At 44.9% G+C, this 23817-nt stretch overlaps 1 protein-coding gene across 5 annotated transcripts in view; it reads right to left on the bottom strand.

The window, feature by feature from the left end:
• LOC135047996 (arylsulfatase H-like) overlaps nt 1–23817 on the bottom strand; it is a 450445-nt gene that overhangs the window by 1612 nt on the left and 425016 nt on the right. Inside the window, exon 11 of one of the 5 annotated variants that reach the window (XM_063955495.1) lies at nt 5279–5719. The exons of the other annotated variants lie outside the window; for them this stretch is intronic. Within the exon in view, the coding sequence (XP_063811565.1) occupies nt 5712–5719 (8 nt within the window). The 3' untranslated portion in view covers nt 5279–5711. Of the gene's footprint in view, nt 1–5278; nt 5720–23817 lie in introns of those variants that run through there. 5 annotated transcript variants of the gene reach the window in all.

The following is a 23817-nucleotide window of genomic DNA, read 5'->3' on the forward strand; positions in this document are numbered from 1 at the left end:
CAAAGCAGGAACGACAAGCACTGAACTGATCGCACTGGCAGAGTCTCGAGCTACTCAGAAACTGCACAGAGAAGTCTTTTCGCATTATTGCGAATCTTTCGTTCGCATTTTTGATAAGCTAAGATTCACTCCCAGTAGGCGGCGGCTTAGCGTGTGCAAAGCTGCTAAAAGCAGCTTGCGAGCGAACAACTCGGAATGACCCCCAGTGTGCGCATCACTGTTGAGACAAATATCTTCTATAAATAGAGACACAATCATATGTTATCTTACATAGCTAACACATAACTAACATAAGTGTAATTGCTGTTTAATCGGTAAGGGTATACTTCGTAGTGCTTTATATTTGTCACACATTAAATGATGGTTGGCAATCAATCCCTATCTTAAATCTGCTGTTGTGCTAGTGATATTAATTGAGCCTGCTTATTAGCAGAGTAAGCTAAGATATGGATGCTGTCCCCAAAATATTAAATAACGATGCAACGCATCTCAGCTGCAGTGTGTCTGTCATTTTAAACTGTTTAGCCACTGTACTCATACTCCATGTTAAGAACGTGAGCTCTACATAGACTCATTGGGGTATATTTACTAAAATTCATATTTTTCAGAATGAGGTTAAAGATCTAACACGAATGACATCGAAAATGTAATGTTGCAACTTTTTGAATTAATTACGACTAATTTACAAAGTTGTCGTATTTTTCTTTTTCGTACTTACCCATGTCGATGTCATTCGTAGTTTTATAAGGTAGAATGCGGCCGATTTAGTGGTTTTGCGGCCGTGTTATGTGTTTTTTTTACGACTGCGTCACATTTTAGTCACGGCAGTGTTTCTCCGTTCCCGGCCGCGTTTTTTTCCTAAGTTTCGTTTTTGTCACTCGTCCGTGATTGGTTTGATTCGTGATGGAGGAGTGTCTGTGCACATTACTATAAAAACGCCCCAAACCGTCCGCACCTCGTGGGTTTAGCTAGTGGAGAGGTGAGAGGAAGGTGTGTTAGGAGTTGGTGAGTTTTGTGGAGTTTTTGGAGGATTTGTTGGTGATTTTTGTGATTGTTGAGTGCTGTACTGTGTGTGTAAGTAGTCTTGTCATACTTGTTGTGTAGTTATTTAAAAGTTTGTCTACTTTTTTGTCCTTGTTTTTTTTTTCCAAGTCTGTTGTCATTGTTTGTGAGTGAGTGTGTGTGTGTTGTGTGTGTGGTGTGTAGTGGTAGTGGAGGAGTGTGTTTTCTGTTTTTTTTTATCAGTGTTATTTGTAGTTTGTCCTGATTATGTCCCAGTCAGAGGTGAGTGTGGTGGAGGAGGTGAGTGTGGTGGAGGAGGTGAGTGTGGTGGAGGAGGTGAGTGTGGTGGAGGAGGTGAGTGAGGTGGAGGAGGTAAGTGAGGTGGAGGAGGTGAGTGAGAGGGAGGAGGTGAGTGAGGTGGAGGAGCTTAGTGAGAGGGAGGAGGTGAGTGAGGTGGAGGAGGTTAGTGAGGAGGAGGGGGTGGCTGCTGCTGCGGCCTCCAGTGATAGTGAGGGTGTTGTGGCTCCGCAGCCACGCACCACTACAAAGACTGGGCGCAATGTGAAATTCAGCTATTCTGAAAATATGGCTTTGGTGCGGGAGCTGATGAGGCATCATCGGCAGTTGTTTGGCCATGATGCTGCCAAGGTGTCCACACGTAGGAAGTCTGTTCTGTGGGGGAAGGTCATTGCGGCTGTGAATAGTGAGGGTGTGGTGAGGCGGACCGAGGACACGTGTCGCAAGCGCTTTTATGACATAAAGCGCTGTGTCAAAGCAAAGATGGCCAAGGAGGCCAAATCAGCCCGCCAAACCAAGGGTGGACACCCCTTCCGTGCATCTTATCGGGATTGGGAGGAGCCTGTGCGTTCACTTATTCCGCCAGAAGTGGTTGGTGCGACTCATGTCCGGGATTCTGACCGGCCAAGGCAGGATGGTGAGTTGTTTTTATTAATTTAAAAGTGTAAACATCTGTGTGTTGTCCTTTGTTGTTTGTAATTTCATCAAGCTAATTGTGATTGTCAGTTTGTTAATTGTTACAATGTGTTGGTGATGTCGTGCAGGCCTGGGCAACCTGTGGCTCTACAGGTGTTGGCAAACTACAAGTCCCATCATGCATTGCCTCAGTTTTGTTATTAGTGAATGCTACATCTGTTGCAGTGCATGCTGGTATGTGTAGTTTTACTACATCTTGAGAGCCCCAGGTTGTCCATGACTGATGTAATGTTACTATCAATAATTTTTTTATATTTTTTTTTGTTTTGTTTTTTAATCTGGTTGCCTTGGCCTTTTCCTTCCATTTGATATCAGTACTAAATCTTTCTAGGTGTATTTAAAAGAAGTGTGTTGAATATGTTGTTTGCATATTTTGAAAACAAATAGATTTCTTTGGATTTTTGTTTATTGTGTGTTGTTGTGGGTTGTCCTTTGTGGTTTTGTATTGTTTTTCTGGCCTTTTTTTTATTATTATAAACATTTTTGTGCAGATATTTGAGCCTAGTGTTGTATTTGTAGAATGAAAATTGGTACCTTAGCGTCAGAGCCGGATTAAGGGGGGGTTTCCGGGGGTAAGTACCCCGGGCCCCCCTGTCAGAAAAGGGCCCCCCGCCATGCGCCGGAGATCAGATCTCTAAATCGATCTGCTCCGCGGCACTGCACTTCCGTGCATTGTGCTCCCCTCCCCACTGACAGGTGACAGCGAACCCAGCCACCGGCGCAGCAGAGCTAAATGAGCTACGGCCAACCAATAGGATGAAGTAAAGCTGCAGCCTGCGGCTGTGTAGAGCGCTGTTCTCGCTCACAGCCGCCAGCCGCCCTGCACTCTCCCCGCCGCGGTCCGTCTGCTCTGCTCCCTCCGGCCTCAGTCAGCTGCCGCTCAGGGCTCCAGGCTCCCTCCTTCACACGCAGCGCTGCATATAGCTGTTGCCCTCGGTTATATACATTGCTGGCATAGGCCAGCAATGTATATACCGTACCACTGGTCACCAATGGTTATGCCTTTTTTTTTTTTAGCCAGTAATGTATACATTGCTGGCACAGGCCAGCAATGTATATATTCCTTCTGTCACCACTTGCCACCAATGATCAATAAAGCAGTAATATATACATTGCTGACACAGGCCAGCAATGTTTATATTACTGGCACCACTGGCCACCAATGATCAATACAGCAATAGTCAGCCGCTCACTGCCACCAGGCGCCCGCCGCTCACCGTTGCCAGCCGCTCACCCGCAAAAAATGGCGGTCAGAGGGACCTCACCGCACCAAAGGCCTCCTTACCACCGCCGCTGCCCATGGGTGCCTCCGCCGACCGCAGTCAGGTAATGTTCCCCTGCTGTCACCCTCTCTCCCTGTCGTTACTGTCCCTGTCCCTACTGTCACTCTCTCTCTCCCTGTCGTCACTCTCTCTCTCCCTGTCGTCACTCTCTCTCTCCCTGTCGTCACTCTCTCTCCCTGTCGTCACTCTCTCTCCCTGTCGTCACTCTCTCTCCCTGTCCCTGCTGTCACTCTGGCTTTCCCTGCTGTCACAATTTCAGCTCATTCAGTGTGCTACAATGTGAATTTCGGCTCATTCAGTGTGCTATAATGTGAATTTCAGCTCATTCAGTGTGCTATAATGTGAATTTCGGCTCTCACAGTGTGCTATAATGTGAATTTCGTCTCTCTCAGTGCTACAATGTGAATTTCGGCTCATTCAGTGTGCTATATTGTGGATTTTGGCTCATTCAGTGTGCTATAATGTGAATTTTGGCTCATTCAGTGTGCTATAATGTGAGTTTCGGCTCATTCAGTGTGCTACAATGTGAATTTCGGCTCATTCAGTGTGCTATAATGTGAATTTCGGCTCATTCAGTGTGCTATAATGTGAATTTCGGCTCTCAGTGTGCTATAATGTGAATTTCGGCTCTCTCAGTGCTACAATGTGAATTTCGGCTCATTCAGTGTGCTATATTGTGGATTTTGGCTCATTCAGTGTGCTATAATGTGAATTTTGGCTCATTCAGTGTGCTATAATGTGAGTTTCGGCTCATTCAGTGTGCTACAATGTGAATTTCGGCTCATTCAGTGTGCTACAATGTGAATTTCGGCTCATTCAGTGTGCTACAATGTGAATTTCGGCTCATTCAGTGTGCTACAATGTGAATTTCGGCTCATTCAGTGTGCTACAGGGTGAATTTCGTCTCATTCAGTGTGCTACAGGGTGAATTTCGGCTCATTCAGTGTGCTACAGGGTGAATTTCGGCTCATTCAGTGTGCTACAGGGTGAATTTTGGCTCATTCAGTGTGCTACAAGGTGAATTTCGGCTCATTCAGTGTGCTATAATGTGAAAGGGGCACCAGTACTATATTGTATAAAGGGTTTACTACATGGGACACGCCCCTATTGGATGACCACGCCCCCTCTTGGGTGACCACGCCCCCTTTTCTGGAGCGCGCCTTGACTTTTGCATACCCCCACTTCAAAATTTCCACTTCGACCACTGTATATATATATATATATATATAGTACTGTATATGCAAATATGTATGTATATATACACTATATATATATATATATATATGTATATACAGTATATATATATATATATATATATATATAATAGATAATTTATCCAAACTTCCCGATAATCCCCTACTTCAAATGATACAGCGTGTATAATATATATATACATATATATATATATAAATACTCTGTGCTCCGGCACTCTCGGCCTCCCCCATGGGGTGTACCTTGCTCCGGTGCCCTCCTCAGGGTAAACGACCCTTGTAAATGTACAAATAGAAAATAAGAGGCGGCACTCAGCAGACTTGTGATGCAAAATCAAAAAAGTGTAATAGGTACAGTCAACGTTTCGGGGACCACCTCCCCGTCTTCAGGACAAGTCTGAAGACGGGGAGGTGGTCCCCGAAACGTTGACTGTACCTATTACACTTTTTTGATTTTGCATCACAAGTCTGCTGAGTGCCGCCTCTTATTTTCTATTTGTATATACATATATATATATATATATATATATATATATATAAAATTTACACCTTAGGGCCCCCCTGTCTTAAGTACCCCGGGCCCCCCGATGCCTTAATCCAGCTCTGCTTAGCGTGCAATATTGTGGTTGTGTCAAGCTATGTGTTTTGTTTTTTAAACATTAGAATATTGTGCATTATTTGGCTTTGTGTATAGATTAATTTGTGAAATTGAATCTTATTTAAAGTATACACACCCAATGAAGTCAGCCCGAAAAGCTTAAGCATTGTTTAGTTTACTTATCATCAGGTTCCAGATGTTTACATCACAAGAAGGATTTACAGAAAACATTGTTAAATAAAAGTATGTCCATAAGGTAATTCTTCATATTTCTACAGTACGCCAGAGAAGCAGCACAGCCAGGCCACAGCCAACACTGCCAAGTGATGCAGATGGTGGGAATGCAGGTAAGAATTCACTGTAATCACATATTCAGCAAACACATAGAAGCACAAAATGTTAATGTTTATCTTATCACATAGGTTCTTCTTCTGCAAACCCCCCTCCACTAAGGCGCCCATCACAGGGCTCAGTGACTGTGCCTAGGAGGCCAACCAAGAGACGTCGTCTTGAGGCTGAATCTGCTGCTCCATCATCACTACCCCAACGGCGCATCTCCGCAGTGTTGTCCCTGCCACCACAAGCAATTTTGGCGAGTCCACAAAGCGAGGATCCACAATCACCTCAGCTGTCTGGTGAGTAAACATAAAAGTTAATTGTAACAAAAATTTTAAACAGTGTGGTCTATGAATTAACCTGGATAAGGCATAATGAATTGATAAACCACTAAGGGTGTAGTACGGGTGACCGGCGGTCTCCTGACCGCCGGTCACCTTACCGACGCCGGGATCCCGGCAGCATACCGACGCCGGGATCCCGGCGGGGAAGGGCGAGTGCAGCAAGCAACTTGCGGGCTCGCTACGCTCGCCACGCTCGCCACGCTGCGGGCTCGGTGGCGACCTGCGGTCGCCACGGGTTCTATTCCCACTCTATGGGTGTCGTGGACACCCACGAGTGGAAATAGTCCCTGTTGGTCGGCATGCCGACCATCGGGATAGTGAGCCGTCGGGCTCACGGAGGAGGTCATGTGACTGTCGGTCAGCCGACCGGCGGTCACATGACTACCACCCACCACTGATATGTGCAAGGTGATCAAGGCAGAAGCAAAACAGATCCTAACAGTAAAAATTCTGAACGTCCCTGCTTGGCTTGTGCCTTTATCACCTTGCACATATCACTGGTTTTTCAAATCCTTAGGTCTTCTCCAGGTTAATTCATCTGCACCACTGTTTGTGTACTGCCAAAATGTATTTATTTGTGTTAATTCTTATTCCAGGCAATAATCACAAACAACAAGCACATGGTATTTTTGACATTTTTGTGGTTACATTTTCAGATGTGATGTTGCCCATAGCAACCATTTAATATTCCAGAAATTTAAACAAGAAACAGCAACATAAATGTAATCTAGAATCCAATTGTTTGCCATGGACAACATCACCATTTCTAAACATAGGTCACCTTAAGACATTTACATGTTTTTTTTTTTTTTTTTAAATGTGTGCTTTATTTCTTTGGTGTAATTTGCCCACACAACACTGACTGCCTTGATCAATTTGTGAGTGTGTTCCTAAACACATTTAATGTATTGTGTGTGTTTAACAAAAGGAAGGTTCAGACACAATCTGTAAATGCATTAATTTAAAATGGAGACAGTTCTTCATGTTTGCACATTCATTATGGCTCAGAGTCCGACAATTCCCTAATTCGTTTTTCCAGTGAGTATGGTAAGTTAGAAGCCACATATGTCTATAAAAAGGTGAGATACCTAGGTAATTTTAGGCCACAATCTCTGTTTCAACATGAATATTATTAAGTAAGGCATGTTTACGTCAAGCAAAGAAATATTTAAAAAACTAAATAGTGGCTGTTATCAACCCCATACAGAACCACCCATCATGGACGAGGACACCCAGCAGGAAAGTGACCAGCAGCCTACCTACACACTACACCTGCAGCCCATCGATCCTACCCAGCCAACCACGCAGCAGGACATAACACAATCACCCCAAACATCCCATAGCCCCCAATTGAGGCCAACACCACCCCAGCAACAAATGGCCCCTGAGTTTTGGAGCAGTTGGGCCACACAACAGGCGCAACACTATGCCTGCCTGAACACCCACACCCAATACCTTGCCAGTCTGCCCCATCATCTTCCTCGCCTCAGTCGGAACTCAGGCAGACTGATAGTTCAGGTTGGCAGAATTGCCAATTCAATGGAGCAGATGAGGGCAGACAACAGTCAAATGCAAGCCAATTTACTCCGAATCATGGATGAACAACAGCGGCAGCAACAAGCCCTCATACAAATAATACAACACAACCAACTGGTGAACGAAAACCTCTTATTGCCAGCAACACTGCCACAAATACCCAACTGACTGCAAGCATACACAACCTCAGCCAAAGCATTAATGTGTTGGCATCCCAACAAATCAGCTCAAGCTCCGGAACTACAACACCAAGCCAGACCCCAGTTACCTCCCCTGTTAGACACTCCAGCAGAACACGGACCAACGAACCAGGTCAATCCTCTGCACCCAGCACACACAAAAAAAAAAATGAAGGATGCATCAAATGGTTGTTAAAAAATAAAGTTATTGGAATTGTTACACCAAAAATGCCTGTGTCCAAGCAAATCATTTTTAAACACGCAATATGTGTATGGTTTAATGTGCTAATGAGTGACAGTGTAAGTTATTCAAATTACAGTATAACTGTAAAGAACAGTATAAATAACAAACACTAACACAACACAAACAACATTCACACCTTCAATACATTTTATAAAAGTGGTTAGGCAAGGTTATTTCTAACTAAATAATACTTACCGTTAAAATAACGCAGAATCACTTCTTGCCTTACCTGCCTCCCTACATCTGTACTCACACTGTCACCAGATGTTTCTAACTCACCTACTTGCTGGCTGTTTTCTTCATCACCAACATATGGCAGATGTTGACTCAAACACAGATTATGAAGAAAACAGCAGGAGAACACAATCCTAGTCACCTTTGAGGGACTATACAACAAAAGCCCAGCAGACTTATCCAGACACCGAAACCTAGATTTCAGCACCCCAAAACATCTTTCTATCACATTCCGCGTAGACTTATGTGCATTATTATAATTGTGTTCAGCAAGAGAATCAGGTTGGGACAATGGAGTAAGGAGCCAAGAGTAGCAGCCATAACCACCATCACCTGAAATACAGATATAGCCAACATTAGGACATGTAGATTATGGTAAATCACATACAAAAATCAGGAGTTTGAAGTTACCACACATACACACAACACACTTGGAACATACCCAGCAGCCAGCCATCAGGCATTTGTCCGTCCTCAAACTTATCGAAGAGTGATGACTGACTGAGGATGAAGGAGTCATGGCAGCCGCCAGGGTAACCTGCAACCACACTCATAATTTTGAGATTTGCATCACAAACCACCTGGACATTAGTGGATTGGCGAAAATGTCCATTTGTGAAAACATATTGCCTGCCCCTAGGTGGTCTCAGCTCAACGTGTGTGCAATCTATGGCACCCAGCACATTGGGCATGCCAGCAAGCTCATAGAAAGCTACCCTGACTGCATGCCACTGCGACTCCTGGGTAGGGAAGCAGATAGAGGCATCTATGTGGGGTTCCAACACATCCAAAACCTGAGTGGACAGTACAAAATATAAGGTGAGTGTCATGATCTGTAATCAATATAATACTGTGTTATAAGACATAACAGAAGCAACACTTAGACATAGACGTGTATGTATGTTTCAACTCACCTGATTTAAATATTTTGAAAAGGTGGGCTGGGAGATACCAATTACATCGCCTGTCACAGCCTGGAAGCTCCCAGTAGCCATAAAGTGCAACATAGCCAGGAGTTTGTGCAGGCCTGAGACAGAGCGAGAGCGTGCTGTCTCAGGGTCTAGGTCCAGTTTGACAAGGTCATACAGACGGAAAATGTTGTTTCTATTTAGCCAAAACATCTGTATGACCCTATCATCGGACAATGCGTTCAAGTTTAAATGACCCCTAAAAAAACGAGGCCTGCGCAGTCTCTGCGGCACCTGTACAACCTGCTGACCATGTTGACTTACCTGGCCCTGATTTATTGTCGCCTCATGGAGCAGTCTCAGGTATCCCCCAGCAAACAATAAATCTGTACTACACACGGCAGCAGCCATTTCAGAGTGAGAGTTGGTCAAAATGTGCTTGGGGCCCTTTTAAAGGGCCAAAAATTCAGGTGTGACTAATGGATAATTGAATACACATGTAAACACGCTTATCAAAAGCAGGTCTACTTTTTTTTAAGGACTTTTTTACGATTTGTATTTTTTCACGGCCGCAAATGCATTTTCACGGTACAGATTACAAATACGAATGGTTAGTAAATGACCGTGAACCATACCTAAACAGCCGCGTTTGACCGAAGGTGTATTCAATCGTATTTTTTCCCTTGGACTCCCAAAAAAATACGAATGCCCTCATGACTGCCGTGATTTGAGTTTAGTAAATTCCCGAGATGACACTGAAGAAAAAACACCATCTCGGTCAAAATCGGGACCTTAGTAAATATACCCCATTGTGTTATATAGGCGCAGCCACAGCCGGGTACACACCCAGCGGTTTCACATTGATAGACGCTGACAGCAGCACGTGTGACTTGAGATGGCGGGCAGCGGCCGGTGGGTGTACTCTGAGACACACCGCAATCTTCACGAGCCCTGCTCTAGACTACGAAGCCTACCCTTACCGATTAAACAGCAATTACACTTATGGCCCTCATTCCGAGTTGTTCGCTCGCAAGCTGCTTTTAGCAGCTTTGCACACGCTAAGCCGCCGCCTACTGGGAGTGAATCTTAGCATAGTAGATTTGCGAATGAAAGATTAGCAGATTTGCGAATAGACAGTTCTTAGCAGTTTCTGAGTAGCTCGAGACTTACTCTGCCACTGCGATCAGTTCAGTCAGTTTCGTTCCTGGTTTGACGTCACAAACACACCCAGCGTTCACCCAGACACTCCCCCGTTTCTTCAGACACGCCCACGTTTTTCCCAGAAACGGCAGCGTTTTTTCGCACACACCCATAAAACGGCCAGTTTCCGCCCAGAAACACCCACTTCCTGGCAATCCCACTACGATCACCAGAACGAAGAAAAAACCTCGTAATGCCATGAGTAAAATACCTAACTTAATAGCAAATTTACTTGGCGCAGTCGCACTGCGAACATTGCGCATGCGCATTAGCGACTAATCGCTCCGTTGCGAAAAAATATAACGAGCGATCAACTCCGGAATGACCACCTATGTTATAAAGATTGTGAACTATATGTGCGGGTTTGGGGATATAATCCATGACCAGCGGATATGAATTAGATCATGTGATATTAGGACAATATATTACCAACTGTCCATAATTTGTACATATATTGAATATACCCCAATAACACAACACCGCCATATATACAAATACGTATATGCTGGTCTGGAAACATAATCTGTGACCAGCAGGTATAAATTGGGCTGTGTGGTATAAGGACAATATATTATCAAACTGTCCATATTATATTATATATATATTTTATTAAACACGCCTTAACAATATATTGCCACCACGTACGCATAAGTGGGGGGGATCATAAAGGTCCAATGACAAGGGATATTTGTTACATTTAATATATAATCTATTTGTTGAGTAAACCATCTAACTATAATACGTTGCAGTTCCCTATTCAATTATTTGTATTGTGTTACACTTATGCCTATATATAAACACAACTAGATGCATAATATTAAAACATATCTATAGAGAAGTATTTATTCTACCGGACTGAACGGCGTTATATAATAGAGAATATAGCTGAGGGAAATATCATTGTAGAACATTTGGTACTTATTCCCAGACTGGCTAATTCATAAGATGACTCCAGGAGACAGATATTTACTAGTGATGAGCGGGTTCGGTTCCTCGGAATCCGAACCCGCCCGAACTTCAGCTTTTTTTACACGGATCCGAGCGACTCGGATCTTCCCGCCTTGCTCGGTTAACCCGAGCGCGCCCGAACGTCATCATGACGCTGTCGGATTCTCGCGAGGCTCGGATTCTATCGCGAGACTCGGATTCTATATAAGGAGCCGCGCGTCGCCGCCATTTTACACGTGCATTGAGATTGATAGTGAGAGGACGTGGCTGGCGTCCTCTCCGTTTAGAGAAGAAATAGATAGGAGAGTGAGAGTGAGACAGTGACACTTCATTTACTGGAGCTTAGGAGGAGTACTCAGACAGAGAGTGCAGAATTTTGCTGATAGTATTAGTTAGTTATACTAGTGACTGACCAGTGACCACCAGTGCAGTTTTATATTATTTAATATAATCCGTTCTCTGCCTGAAAAAACGATACACAGTGACTCAGTCACATACCATATCTGTGCTCAGCCCAGTGTGCTGCTGCATCATCTATGTATAATATCTGACTGTGCTCACACAGCTTAATTGTGGGGGAGACTGGGGAGCAGTTAGGTTATAGCAGGAGCCAGGAGTACATATTAAAATTAAACAGTGCACACTTTTTTTCTGCAGGAGTGCCACTGCCAGTGTGACTGACCAGTGACCTGACCACCAGTATATAGCATACTATATTGTATTGTGAATGTCTGCCTGTAAAAGTTAAACACACGTCGTGTGACTTGTGTGGTGTTTTTTTATTCTATAAAATAAAAAAACTCATTCTGCTGACAGACAGTGTCCAGCAGGTCCGTCATTATATAATATATACCTGTCCGGCTGCAGTAGTGATATATATATATTTTTTATATCATTATTTATCATCCAGTCGCAGCAGACACAGTACGGTAGTTCACGGCTGTAGCTACCTCTGTGTCGGCACTCGGCAGTCCATCCATAATTGTATACCACCTACCCGTGGTTTTTTCTTTCTTTCTTCTTTATACATACTACATCTCATTATCATCCAGTCTATATTAGCAGCAGACACAGTACAGTACGGTAGTCCACGGCTGTAGCTACCTCTGTGTCGGCACTCGGCAGTCCGTCCATAATTGTATACCACCTACCCGTGGTTTTTTTTTATTTCTTCTTTATACATACTACATCTCATTATCAACCAGTCTATATTAGCAGCAGACACAGTACGGTAGTCCACGGCTGTAGCTACCTCTGTGTCGGCACTCGGCAGTCCATCCATAATTGTATACCACCTACCCGTGGTTTTTTTTCTTTCTTCTTTATACATACTACATCTCATTATCATCCAGTCTATATTAACAGCAGACACAGTACAGTACGGTAGTCCACGGCTGTAGCTACCTCTGTGTCGGCACTCGGCAGTCCATCCATAATTGTATACCACCTACCCGTGGTTTTTTTTTCTTTCTTCTTTATACATACATACTACATCTCTTTATCAACCAGTCTATATTAGCAGCAGACACAGTACGGTAGTCCACGGCTGTAGCTACCTCTGTGTCGGCACTCGGCAGTCCATCCATAATTGTATACCACATACCCGTGGTTTTTTTTTTCTTTCTTCTTTATACATACATACTACATCTCTTTATCAACCAGTCTATATTAGCAGCAGACACAGTACGGTAGACCACGGCTGTAGCTACCTCTGTGTCGGCACTCGGCAGTCCGTCCATAATTGTATACCACCTACCCGTGGTTTTTTTTTCTTTCTTCTTTATACATACATACTACATCTCTTTATCAACCAGTCTATATTAGCAGCAGACACAGTACGGTAGTCCACGGCTGTAGCTACCTCTGTGTCGGCACTCGGCAGTCCATCCATAATTGTATACCACCTACCCGTGGTTTTTTTTTCTTTCTTCTTTATACATACTACATCTCATTATCATCCAGTCTATATTAGCAGCAGACACAGTACAGTACGGTAGTCCACGGCTGTAGCTACCTCTGTGTCGGCACTCGGCAGTCCATCCATAATTGTATACCACCTACCCGTAGTTTTTTTTCCTTTCTTCTTTATACATACATACTACATCTCTTTATCAACCAGTCTATATTAGCAGCAGACACAGTACGGTAGTCCACGGCTGTAGCTACCTCTGTGTCGGCACTCGGCAGTCCGTCCATAATTGTATACCACCTACCCGTGGTTTTTTTTTCTTTCTTCTTTATACATACATACTACATCTCTTTATCAACCAGTCTATATTAGCAGCAGACACAGTACGGTAGTCCACGGCTGTAGCTACCTCTGTGTCGGCACTCGGCAGTCCATCCATAATTGTATACCACCTACCCGTGGTTTTTTTTTTCTTTCTTCTTTATACATACTACATCTCATTATCATCCAGTCTATATTAGCAGCAGACACAGTACAGTACGGTAGTCCACGGCTGTAGCTACCTCTGTGTCGGCACTCAGCAGTCCATCCATAATTGTATACTAGTATCCATCCATCTCCATTGTTTACCTGAGGTGCCTTTTAGTTGTGCCTATTAAAATATGGAGAACAAAAATGTTGAGGTTCCAAAATTAGGGAAAGATCAAGATCCACTTCCACCTCGTGCTGAAGCTGCTGCCACTAGTCATGGCCGAGACGATGAAATGCCAGCAACGTCGTCTGCCAAGGCCGATGCCCAATGGCATAGTACAGAGCATGTCAAATCCAAAACACCAAATATCAGTAAAAAAAGGACTCTAAAACCTAAAATAAAATTGTCGGAGGAGAAGCGTAAACTTGCCAATATGCCATTTACCACACGGAGTGGCAAGGAACGGCTGAGGCCCTGGCCTATGTTCATGGCTAGTGGTTCAGCTTCACATGAGGATGGAGGCACTCAGCCTCTCGCTAGAAAAATGAAAAGACTCAAGCTGGCAAAAGCAGTAGCACCGCAAAGTACTGTGCGTTCTTCGAAATCCAAAATCCACAAGGAGAGTCCAATTGTGTCGGTTGCGATGCCTGACCTTCCCAACACTGGACGTGAAGAGCATGCGCCTTCCACCATTTGCACGCCCCCTGCAAGTGCTGGAAGGAGCACCCGCAGTCCAGTTCCTGATAGTCAGATTGAAGATGTCAGTGTTGAAGTACACCAGGATGAGGAGGATATGGGTGTTGCTGGCGCTGGGGAGGAAATTGACCAGGAGGATTCTGATGGTGAGGTGGTTTGTTTAAGTCAGGCACCCGGGGAGACACCTGTTGTCCGTGGGAGGAATATGGCCGTTGACATGCCTGGTGAAAATACCAAAAAAATCAGCTCTTCGGTGTGGAAGTATTTCACCAGAAATGCGGACAACATTTGTCAAGCCGTGTGTTCCCTTTGTCAAGCTGTAATAAGTAGGGGTAAGGACGTTAACCACCTCGGAACATCCTCCCTTATACGTCACCTGCAGCGCATTCATAATAAGTCAGTGACAAGATCAAAAACTTTGGCCGACAGCGGAAGCAGTCCACTGACCAGTAAATCCCTTCCTCTTGTAACCAAGCTCACGCAAACCACCCCACCAACTCCCTCAGAGTCAATTTCCTCCTTCCCCAGGAATGCCAATAGTCCTGCAGGCCATGTCACTGGCAATTCTGACGAGTCCTCTCCTGCCTGGGATTCCTCCGATGCATCCTTGCGTGTAACGCCTACTGCTGCTGGCGCTGCTGTTGTTGCTGCTGGGAGTAGATGGTCATCCCAGAGGGGAAGTCGTAAGCCCACTTGTACTACTTCCAGTAAGCAATTGACTGTCCAACAGTCCTTTGCGAGGAAGATGAAATATCACAGCAGTCATCCTGCTGCAAAGCGGATAACTGAGGCCTTGACAACTATGTTGGTGTTAGACGTGCGTCCGGTATCCGCCGTTAGTTCACAGGGAACTAGACAATTTATTGAGGCAGTGTGCCCCCGTTACCAAATACCATCTAGGTTCCACTTCTCTAGGCAGGCGATACCGAGAATGTACACGGACGTCAGAAAAAGACTCACCAGTGTCCTAAAAAATGCAGTTGTACCCAATGTCCACTTAACCACGGACATGTGGACAAGTGGAGCAGGGCAGGGTCAGGACTATATGACTGTGACAGCCCACTGGGTAGATGTATGGACTCCCGCCGCAAGAACAGCAGCGGCGGCACCAGTAGCAGCATCTCGCAAACGCCAACTATTTCCTATGCAGGCTACGCTTTGTATCACCGCTTTCCAGAATACGCACACAGCTGAAAACCTCTTACGGCAACTGAGGAAGATCATCGCGGAATGGCTTACCCCAATTGGACTCTCCTGTGGATTTGTGGCATCGGACAACGCCAGCAATATTGTGTGTGCATTAAATATGGGCAAATTCCAGCACGTCCCATGTTTTGCACATACCTTGAATTTGGTGGTGCAGAATTTTTTAAAAAATGACAGGGGCGTGCAAGAGATGCTGTCGGTGGCCAGAAGAATTGCGGGACACTTTCGGCGTACAGGCACCACGTACAGAAGACTGGAGCACCACCAAAAACTACTGAACCTGCCCTGCCATCATCTGAAGCAAGAAGTGGTAACGAGGTGGAATTCAACCCTCTATATGCTTCAGAGGTTGGAGGAGCAGCAAAAGGCCATTCAAGCCTATACAATTGAGCACGATATAGGAGGTGGAATGCACCTGTCTCAAGTGCAGTGGAGAATGATTTCAACGTTGTGCAAGGTTCTGATGCCCTTTGAACTTGCCACACGTGAAGTCAGTTCAGACACTGCCAGCCTGAGTCAGGTCATTCCCCTCATCAGGCTTTTGCAGAAGAAGCTGGAGACATTGAAGGAGGAGCTAACACGGAGCGATTCCGCTAGGCATGTGGGACTTGTGGATGGAGCCCTTAATTCGCTTAACAAGGATTCACGGGTGGTCAATCTGTTGAAATCAGAGCACTACATTTTGGCCACCGTGCTCGATCCTAGATTTAAAACCTACCTTGGATCTCTCTTTCCGGCAGACACAAGTCTGCTGGGGTTGAAAGACCTGCTGGGGAGAAAATTGTCAAGTCAAGCGGAACGCGACCTGTCAACATCTCCTCCTTCACATTCTCCCGCAACTGGGGGTGCGAGGAAAAGGCTCAGAATTCCGAGCCCACCCGCTGGCGGTGATGCAGGGCAGTCTGGAGCGACTGCTGATGCTGACATCTGGTCCGGACTGAAGGACCTGACAACGATTACGGACATGTCGTCTACTGTCACTGCATATGATTCTCTCAACATTGAAAGAATGGTGGAGGATTATATGAGTGACCGCATCCAAGTAGGCACGTCACACAGTCCGTACTTATACTGGCAGGAAAAAGAGGCAATTTGGAGGCCCTTGCACAAACTGGCTTTATTCTACCTAAGTTGCCCTCCCACAAGTGTGTACTCCGAAAGAGTGTTTAGTGCCGCCGCTCACCTTGTCAGCAATTGGCGTACGAGGTTGCATCCAGAAAATGTGGAGAAGATGATGTTCATTAAAATGAATTATAATCAATTCCTCCGCGGAGACATTGACCAGCAGCAATTGCCTCCACAAAGTACACAGGGAGCTGAGATGGTGGATTCCAGTGGGGACGAATTGATAATCTGTGAGGAGGGGGATGTACACGGTGATATATCGGAGGATGATGATGAGGTGGACATCTTGCCTCTGTAGAGCCAGTTTGTGCAAGGACAGATTAATTGCTTCTTTTTTGGGAAGGGTCCAAACCAACCCGTCATATCAGTCACAGTCGTGTGGCAGACCCTGTCACTGAAATGATGGGTTGGTTAAAGTGTGCATGTCCTGTTTATACAACATAAGGGTGGGTGGGAGGGCCCAAGGACAATTCCATCTTGCACCTCTTTTTTCTTTTATTTTTCTTTGCGTCATGTGCTGTTTGGGGAGGGTTTTTTGGAAGGGCCATCCTGCGTGACACTGCAGTGCCACTCCTAGATGGGCCCGGTGTTTGTGTCGGCCACTAGGGTCGCTTATCTTACTCACACAGTCAGCTACCTCATTGCGCCTCTTTTTTTCTTTGCGTCATGTGCTGTTTGGGGAGGGTTTTTTGGAAGGGACATCCTGCGTGACACTGCAGTGCCACTCCTAGATGGGCCCGGTGTTTGTGTCGGCCACTAGGGTCGCTTATCTTACTCACACAGTCAGCTACCTCATTGCGCCTCTTTTTTTCTTTGCGTCATGTGCTGTTTGGGGAGGGTTTTTTGGAAGGGACATCCTGCGTGACACTGCAGTGCCACTCCTAGATGGGCCCGGTGTTTGTGTCGGCCACTAGGGTCGCTTATCTTACTCACACAGTCAGCTACCTCATTGCGCCTCTTTTTTTCTTTGCGTCATGTGCTGTTTGGGGAGGGTTTTTTGGAAGGGACATCCTGCGTGACACTGCAGTGCCACTCCTAGATGGGCCCGGTGTTTGTGTCGGCCACTAGGGTCACTTATCTTACTCACACAGTCAGCTACCTCATTGCGCCTCTTTTTTTCTTTGCGTCATGTGCTGTTTGGGGAGGGTTTTTTGGAAGGGCCATCCTGCGTGACACTGCAGTGCCACTCCTAGATGGGCCCGGTGTTTGTGTCGGCCACTAGGGTCGCTTATCTTACTCACACAGTCAGCTACCTCATTGCGCCTCTTTTTTTCTTTGCGTCATGTGCTGTTTGGGGAGGGTTTTTTGGAAGGGCCATCCTGCGTGACACTGCAGTGCCACTCCTAGATGGGCCCGGTGTTTGTGTCGGCCACTAGGGTCGCTTATCTTACTCACACAGTCAGCTACCTCATTGCGCCTCTTTTTTTCTTTGCGTCATGTGCTGTTTGGGGAGGGTTTTTTGGAAGGGACATCCTGCGTGACACTGCAGTGCCACTCCTAGATGGGCCCGGTGTTTGTGTCGGCCACTAGGGTCGCTTATCTTACTCACACTGCGACCTCGGTGCAAATTTTAGGACTAAAAATAATATTGTGAGGTGTGAGGTATTCAGAATAGACTGAAAATGAGTGTAAATTATGGTTTTTGAGGTTAATAATACTTTGGGATCAAAATGACCCCCAAATTCTATGATTTAAGCTGTTTTTTAGGGTTTTTTGAAAAAAACACCCGAATCCAAAACACACCCGAATCCGACAAAAAAAATTCGGTGAGGTTTTGCCAAAACGCGGTCGAACCCAAAACACGGCCGCGGAACCGAACCCAAAACCAAAACACAAAACCCGAAAAATTTCCGGCGCTCATCTCTAATATTTACGTCTACCTGAGAAGTAGAAATACACATATTAAGATAACATATGATTTTGTCTCTATTTATAGAAGATATTTGTCTCAACAGTGATGCGCACACTGTTAATATTGAAAGAAACAAATTAAGAACGCAGCTCAGTACTAGGTAGTGGAATTAGCTATCTCACGGTTCAACCTTATGTGGATACAATTGTTTCCATTTGGAGACTAAGTAACAGAATATTGTAACAAATATGGATACATAATACTTGAGAGAGTGAAGAATTGATATTTGCAGTGGCTGAATTTTTATTTTACATTGTTATAATCACATCTCTTTTTTTTCACTTGCACAATATTTTCGCAGAAAGTTTTAGAACATTATTAAATAAAAGTTATAGTTTAATGTTTGTGGTCAGATATTAAAAATTATATCTGACTTCTAGTTCATTGTCATAAAGTCCGAGTGTGCCTTGTATATGGAATACTTCCGTCTTTTGGTCTCTCTATGTACATAATTTATTCCTAGGAGCACCTTATTATTATTATTATTACCAGTTATTTTTATAGCGCACACATATTCCGCAGCGCTGTACAGAGAATATTTGCCCATTCACATCAGTCCCTGCCCCAGTGGAGCTTACACTCTATATTCCCCATCACTTGTACACGCTCACACATTCACGCTAGGGTTAATTTTGTTGGGAGCCAATTAACCTACCAGTATATTTTTGGAATGTGGGAGGAAACCGGAGTACCCGGAGGAAACCCACGCAAGTACGGGAAGAATATACAAACTCCACACAGTTAGGGCCATGGTGGGAATTGAACCCATGACCTCAGTGCTGTGAGGCAGTAATGCTAACCATTACACCATCCGTACTGCCACCTTCCCAATTAATAAAATTGATAGATTAACAGCAAGATTTAATTCTATGGGAAAGGATTGAATGTGACTTATTGTAAGAATAATGATACAATAAATATGTGTCTGTGCGACCTTTTCTTCCTTTTCGAACATTCATTGCATTAAAAATGGTATATTTATACAGGGGCACCAGAGTGTTTTGTTGTTGGGGGGTTGCGCTTATCGCCGGATCCCCGCGGTGACTTTTCCTTTAAAACGTCTGCCTCCACACATCAAGTTGTAGCCATATCTAGATTTGCATTTATCGTAGACGGCATCCCATTACACCTAAAGAGGTGAAACAGGGTGGTCTAACATACTGTAAGTGGAGTACAGTAAATTCATGACATAATTAGCCGAGTAGGCATATCTCTTGGAGAAATTCTATTTGAAATTTGGCCAGTCAAGGATAACCAGAGTCACATGTAGGTTTTATGAGGGTACCTACTGGACATGACTCTTTTCTAGAGTGCCCCACTTCACAATATAATTTCCTTACTTTGTTGTGTATATTATGTATATGTTATATCTATTCTGGGTGCCCCACACCAAACATTAAATAAATGTAATACAATTATTGTATTAATACATATATATATATATTCTCCCACAACATTTAATTTAATAATTTTATCATACAAACATGGGGGGTAATTCTGAGTTGATCGCAGCAGGATTTTTTTTTAGCAGTTGGGCAAAACCATGTGCAGTGCAGGGGAGGCAGATATAACATGTGCAGAGAGAGTTAGATTTGGGTGTGGTGTGTTCAATCTGCAATCTAAATTGCAGTGTAAAAATAAAGCAGCCAGTATTACCCTGCACAGAAACAAAATAACCCACCCAAATCTAACTCTCTCTGCACATGTTATATCTGCCCCCCCTGCAGTGCACATGGGCCCTCATTCCGAGTTGTTCGCTCGGTAAAAATCTTCGCATCGCAGCGATTTTCCGCTTAATGCGCATGCGCAATGTCCGCACTGCGACTGCGCCAAGTAAATTTGCTATGTAGTTAGGAATTTTACTCACGGCTTTTTCATCGTTCTGGCGATCGTAATGTGATTGACAGGAAATGGGTGTTACTGGGCGGAAACAGGCCGTTTTATGGGCGTGTGGGAAAAAACGCTACCGTTTCCGGAAAAAACGCAGGAGTGGCCGGAGAAACGGAGGAGTGTCTGGGCGAACGCTGGGTGTGTTTGTGACGTCAAACCAGGAACGACAAGCAGTGAACTGATCGCAGATGCCGAGTAAGTCTGGAGCTACTCAGAAACTGCTACGAGGTGTGTAATCGCAATATTGCGAATACATCGTTCGCAATTTTAAGATGCTAAGATTCACTCCCAGTAGGCGGCGGCTTAGCATGAGCAAATCTGCTAAAATCCGCTTGCGAGCGAACAACTCGGAATGAGGGCCATGGTTTTGCCCAACTGCTAAAAAAAATCCTGCTGCGATCAACTTGGAATTACCCCCATGGTGTAGTGAATTAGTCCCCTCTTCTCATATCTCTTGGGGGTACTGCGAAAGTTCTTGAGTATGACAATCATCAGCACTATTACAGTAACTGGAGACCTCTGACTGACCATTTGCATAGTGACCTATTTACTGTAGATCATTTGTCACGTCACAGCTGCATGAAAGAAGACCCCATTTAATTTTACAGGACCTTTCATTACATTTTATTGGTAAAATGTAATTTATGCATTTATTAATAACTGTCAAGGTACTTTTCTCTATTGCATATGTAGTATATTATTATATTACTATGTTGTGTACAAATAGGGTAATGTAAGGTTGGAATTTACTGCCAACACTGCTAAGCCATACAATATCTCTACACTGTCATTAGGTATTAGTATACACACGTTTACACCTGACAAAGTATGCCTGGTGCAAATTCTATGGTTATGAGTTGAAAGCATATTTGCGTGTGAACAAACATACACATACTGTACTGCAGTGATTTTCAACCTTTTTTTTACTCGCGGCACACCAAACAATATTTTAAAATTGCCAAGGCACACCATCAGTAACCCACAGAAAAAAACAAAAAACACACATTGGCCCTCATAGTAAAAAAAAATCCAAACATACATTTGCCTACACAGAAAAAACAATCACATTGCCACCCCACATAAATCATATTGCTCCCTACATAAATCCTATTGCTCCCCACAAGAATTAGTCACACTGCTCCCCCATAAATCCTTATTCTCCCCACATAAATCCTATTGTTCCCCACAGGAGAAAAAAAAACCCTACTGGTCAGCTGTCCTCCTCCATGTCCCTCAGTGGCGGGGATTGTTCATAGTGGATTGCTGCGAATACTGAGCAGTGGGCGGTCGGGCAGGTGTGGATGTGGGTGGGCAAGGAAAGCGGTGTATGCAGGCAGGAACTGGAAGATGTGTGTGCAGGTGGGTGGGCTGGCTGTGTGGTGAGAAGCGGTGGCCATGAACTATGAAATCACACCGTCCTGTCTTCAAGGCATACGTCACGGCCAGAGCACGACTGATCCTTTAAGAAGAGCCCGGGTCAACAGTTAACTCTGAAGGTGCCGGAATCTGCTCTGGCTCCGCGGCACACCTTGCAACTGGTCGCGGCACACTAGTGTGCCACGGCACACTGGTTGAAAAAGCCTGCTGTACTGTATAAGCATGATTTCTGCAGCGGGGTACACTGGGTTGATCCGAGGCACCAACAGGCTAAAAGCTTTGACTGTTCCCAGGATGCTTAGCGCCGCCTCCTCTATATCTCCCCCTCCAGGCACTGGAGCTCAGTTTGTAAGTTGGTGCCAGCAGTGCAGGCAGCTAAAAGGGAGGGTTGCGCTGGGCAGCCCTGAAAAGAGCTTTTCAGAAGACTTCAAGGGCCGCAGCATAGGCACTTACAAGTGCTATATGTCATTCTGACATATCATGCTGCGGCTCCCTCACCTCCCCCGGCGGCGCTGTATACTCCAGAGCCCTGGTTGCTGGGTACTTACAGCGAAGGGCTCTGGTTTCCACTAGCGCACACACACTTGCCGCTGCTCTCCGGGATTGCGTGGCTGCATCAAGAGAGAAGCTAAGAGGGTCCCCCAGGTGGGACCCGCTGCAAATCGCGATCCGACGCGGTCTTTAGGAGACGGACCACGCGTGCTGGCGTGGACACTGTGGCCGTACAGGAACCCCACTAGACCACCAGGGCAAAGGCACAGGTGGGATTACCTCATAATCCATTTTGCTAAGGCCCGCAGTACCCGGTGGTGAAGTCCAGCAAGGAGATAAGGCTTTGACCTGTAGCCCCTCCCTCAGCCCCAAGCGCCATTTACTGCTGATGTTTCCACCCTGGAGCTGCATCTCTCTGTCTCCCTCACTCCCTGTCAGTGTTTGGGCGCCATTACGCATGCTGAGATGACTTTGGCACTGCTGGCTGTAAAGCCGCCTGCATCATCAGCGCTGAGCATTTACAGGACACTTAAGTATTCTAGACAGTGTTAGTTATGAACAAGTGCATACATTCAGAGCTATTTAGTACAAGTACCTTGGGATATACGTCCAGTCTTTACTGTGAATTGTTATATCTATATACATATATAGCATTACTTTGTAGTGCAGTTACTTAGTATTGCTAGTCCAGTGCAGTTTTATTGTTGTTTGCGATAATTTCTGCATTGTACATGTGACTGTGTGTGTGCCAGTAGCTGCTGTGTGATTTCCATTCTGTGTATCTCACATATACTGCTATCCCTATATTCTGTACCCAGAAGGGGGTTTAAGTACATCAGGGTTCTCATGTAATATAGTGTTTCACAGCATATACTCTTGTGGTATTTTTCTCTGTGTATTACAGTCACCATATACCTCTTAAATCCTCCGTGTGTGCTTGGCTTGCAGTCATACTATACAGGGGGATTTCTGCCAGGTACTTTGTCTGCTTATATTGTACTATTTTGCCCTACAGTTAAGCTTTCATATAATGTCAGCTACACATGGTGATAATTCTATGGCTGATCCTGCAACATGCAGTGCTACTGCCATGGATGTCTCTGAGGAAAATATTGCAGCTGAGGGTTCAGGTACTGGGGGTTTTATACCCCTCAGTCAGTCTACAGCAATGGGGGCGAATCATGACCTGCTGTGGGCTAAATTTTCTAATTTACTGACTATGCTGGTAACTAGACTTGTGCCCCCTATAGGACCTCCTGTGCCATTACAGCCACATATTGTCCTTGCAGTTAATCCGCAGATACTCTGTCCTCTCAGTTACAGCAATTAAATCAGTCTTTGGCTAAGCAACATCCTAACCCTCGCCCGCCTTAGACCAAGGGGTCATCTAAGCGAGCTATTACTTCCTCACAATCCACACATTTCAAATACTTCATCTGATGAAGATGGCGCATATACTGACCCCTCAGACACTGGTACAGATGCTTCTGATGGGGAATCTATGACACAAGTGGATGTTCCTGACCTCTCGGAGGCTATCAGGCTGATTCTTTAAATTGATGATGACGAAGAACCTCCAGCTACCTCTAGGAAACCAGATAAGTTCAAGTGTAAGAAGGTTTAATAAATTAGTTTTGCCCCACTCTGACCACCTAGTTGACATACGTCAGGAAAGAAATTCTCCCTGTCTAAAAAGATACTAGCTCGTTATCCCCTCGCTGC

Source organism: Pseudophryne corroboree, chromosome 2 (genome assembly GCF_028390025.1).
Source record: "Pseudophryne corroboree isolate aPseCor3 chromosome 2, aPseCor3.hap2, whole genome shotgun sequence".
In the NCBI taxonomy this organism is placed as follows: Eukaryota; Metazoa; Chordata; class Amphibia; order Anura; family Myobatrachidae; genus Pseudophryne; species Pseudophryne corroboree.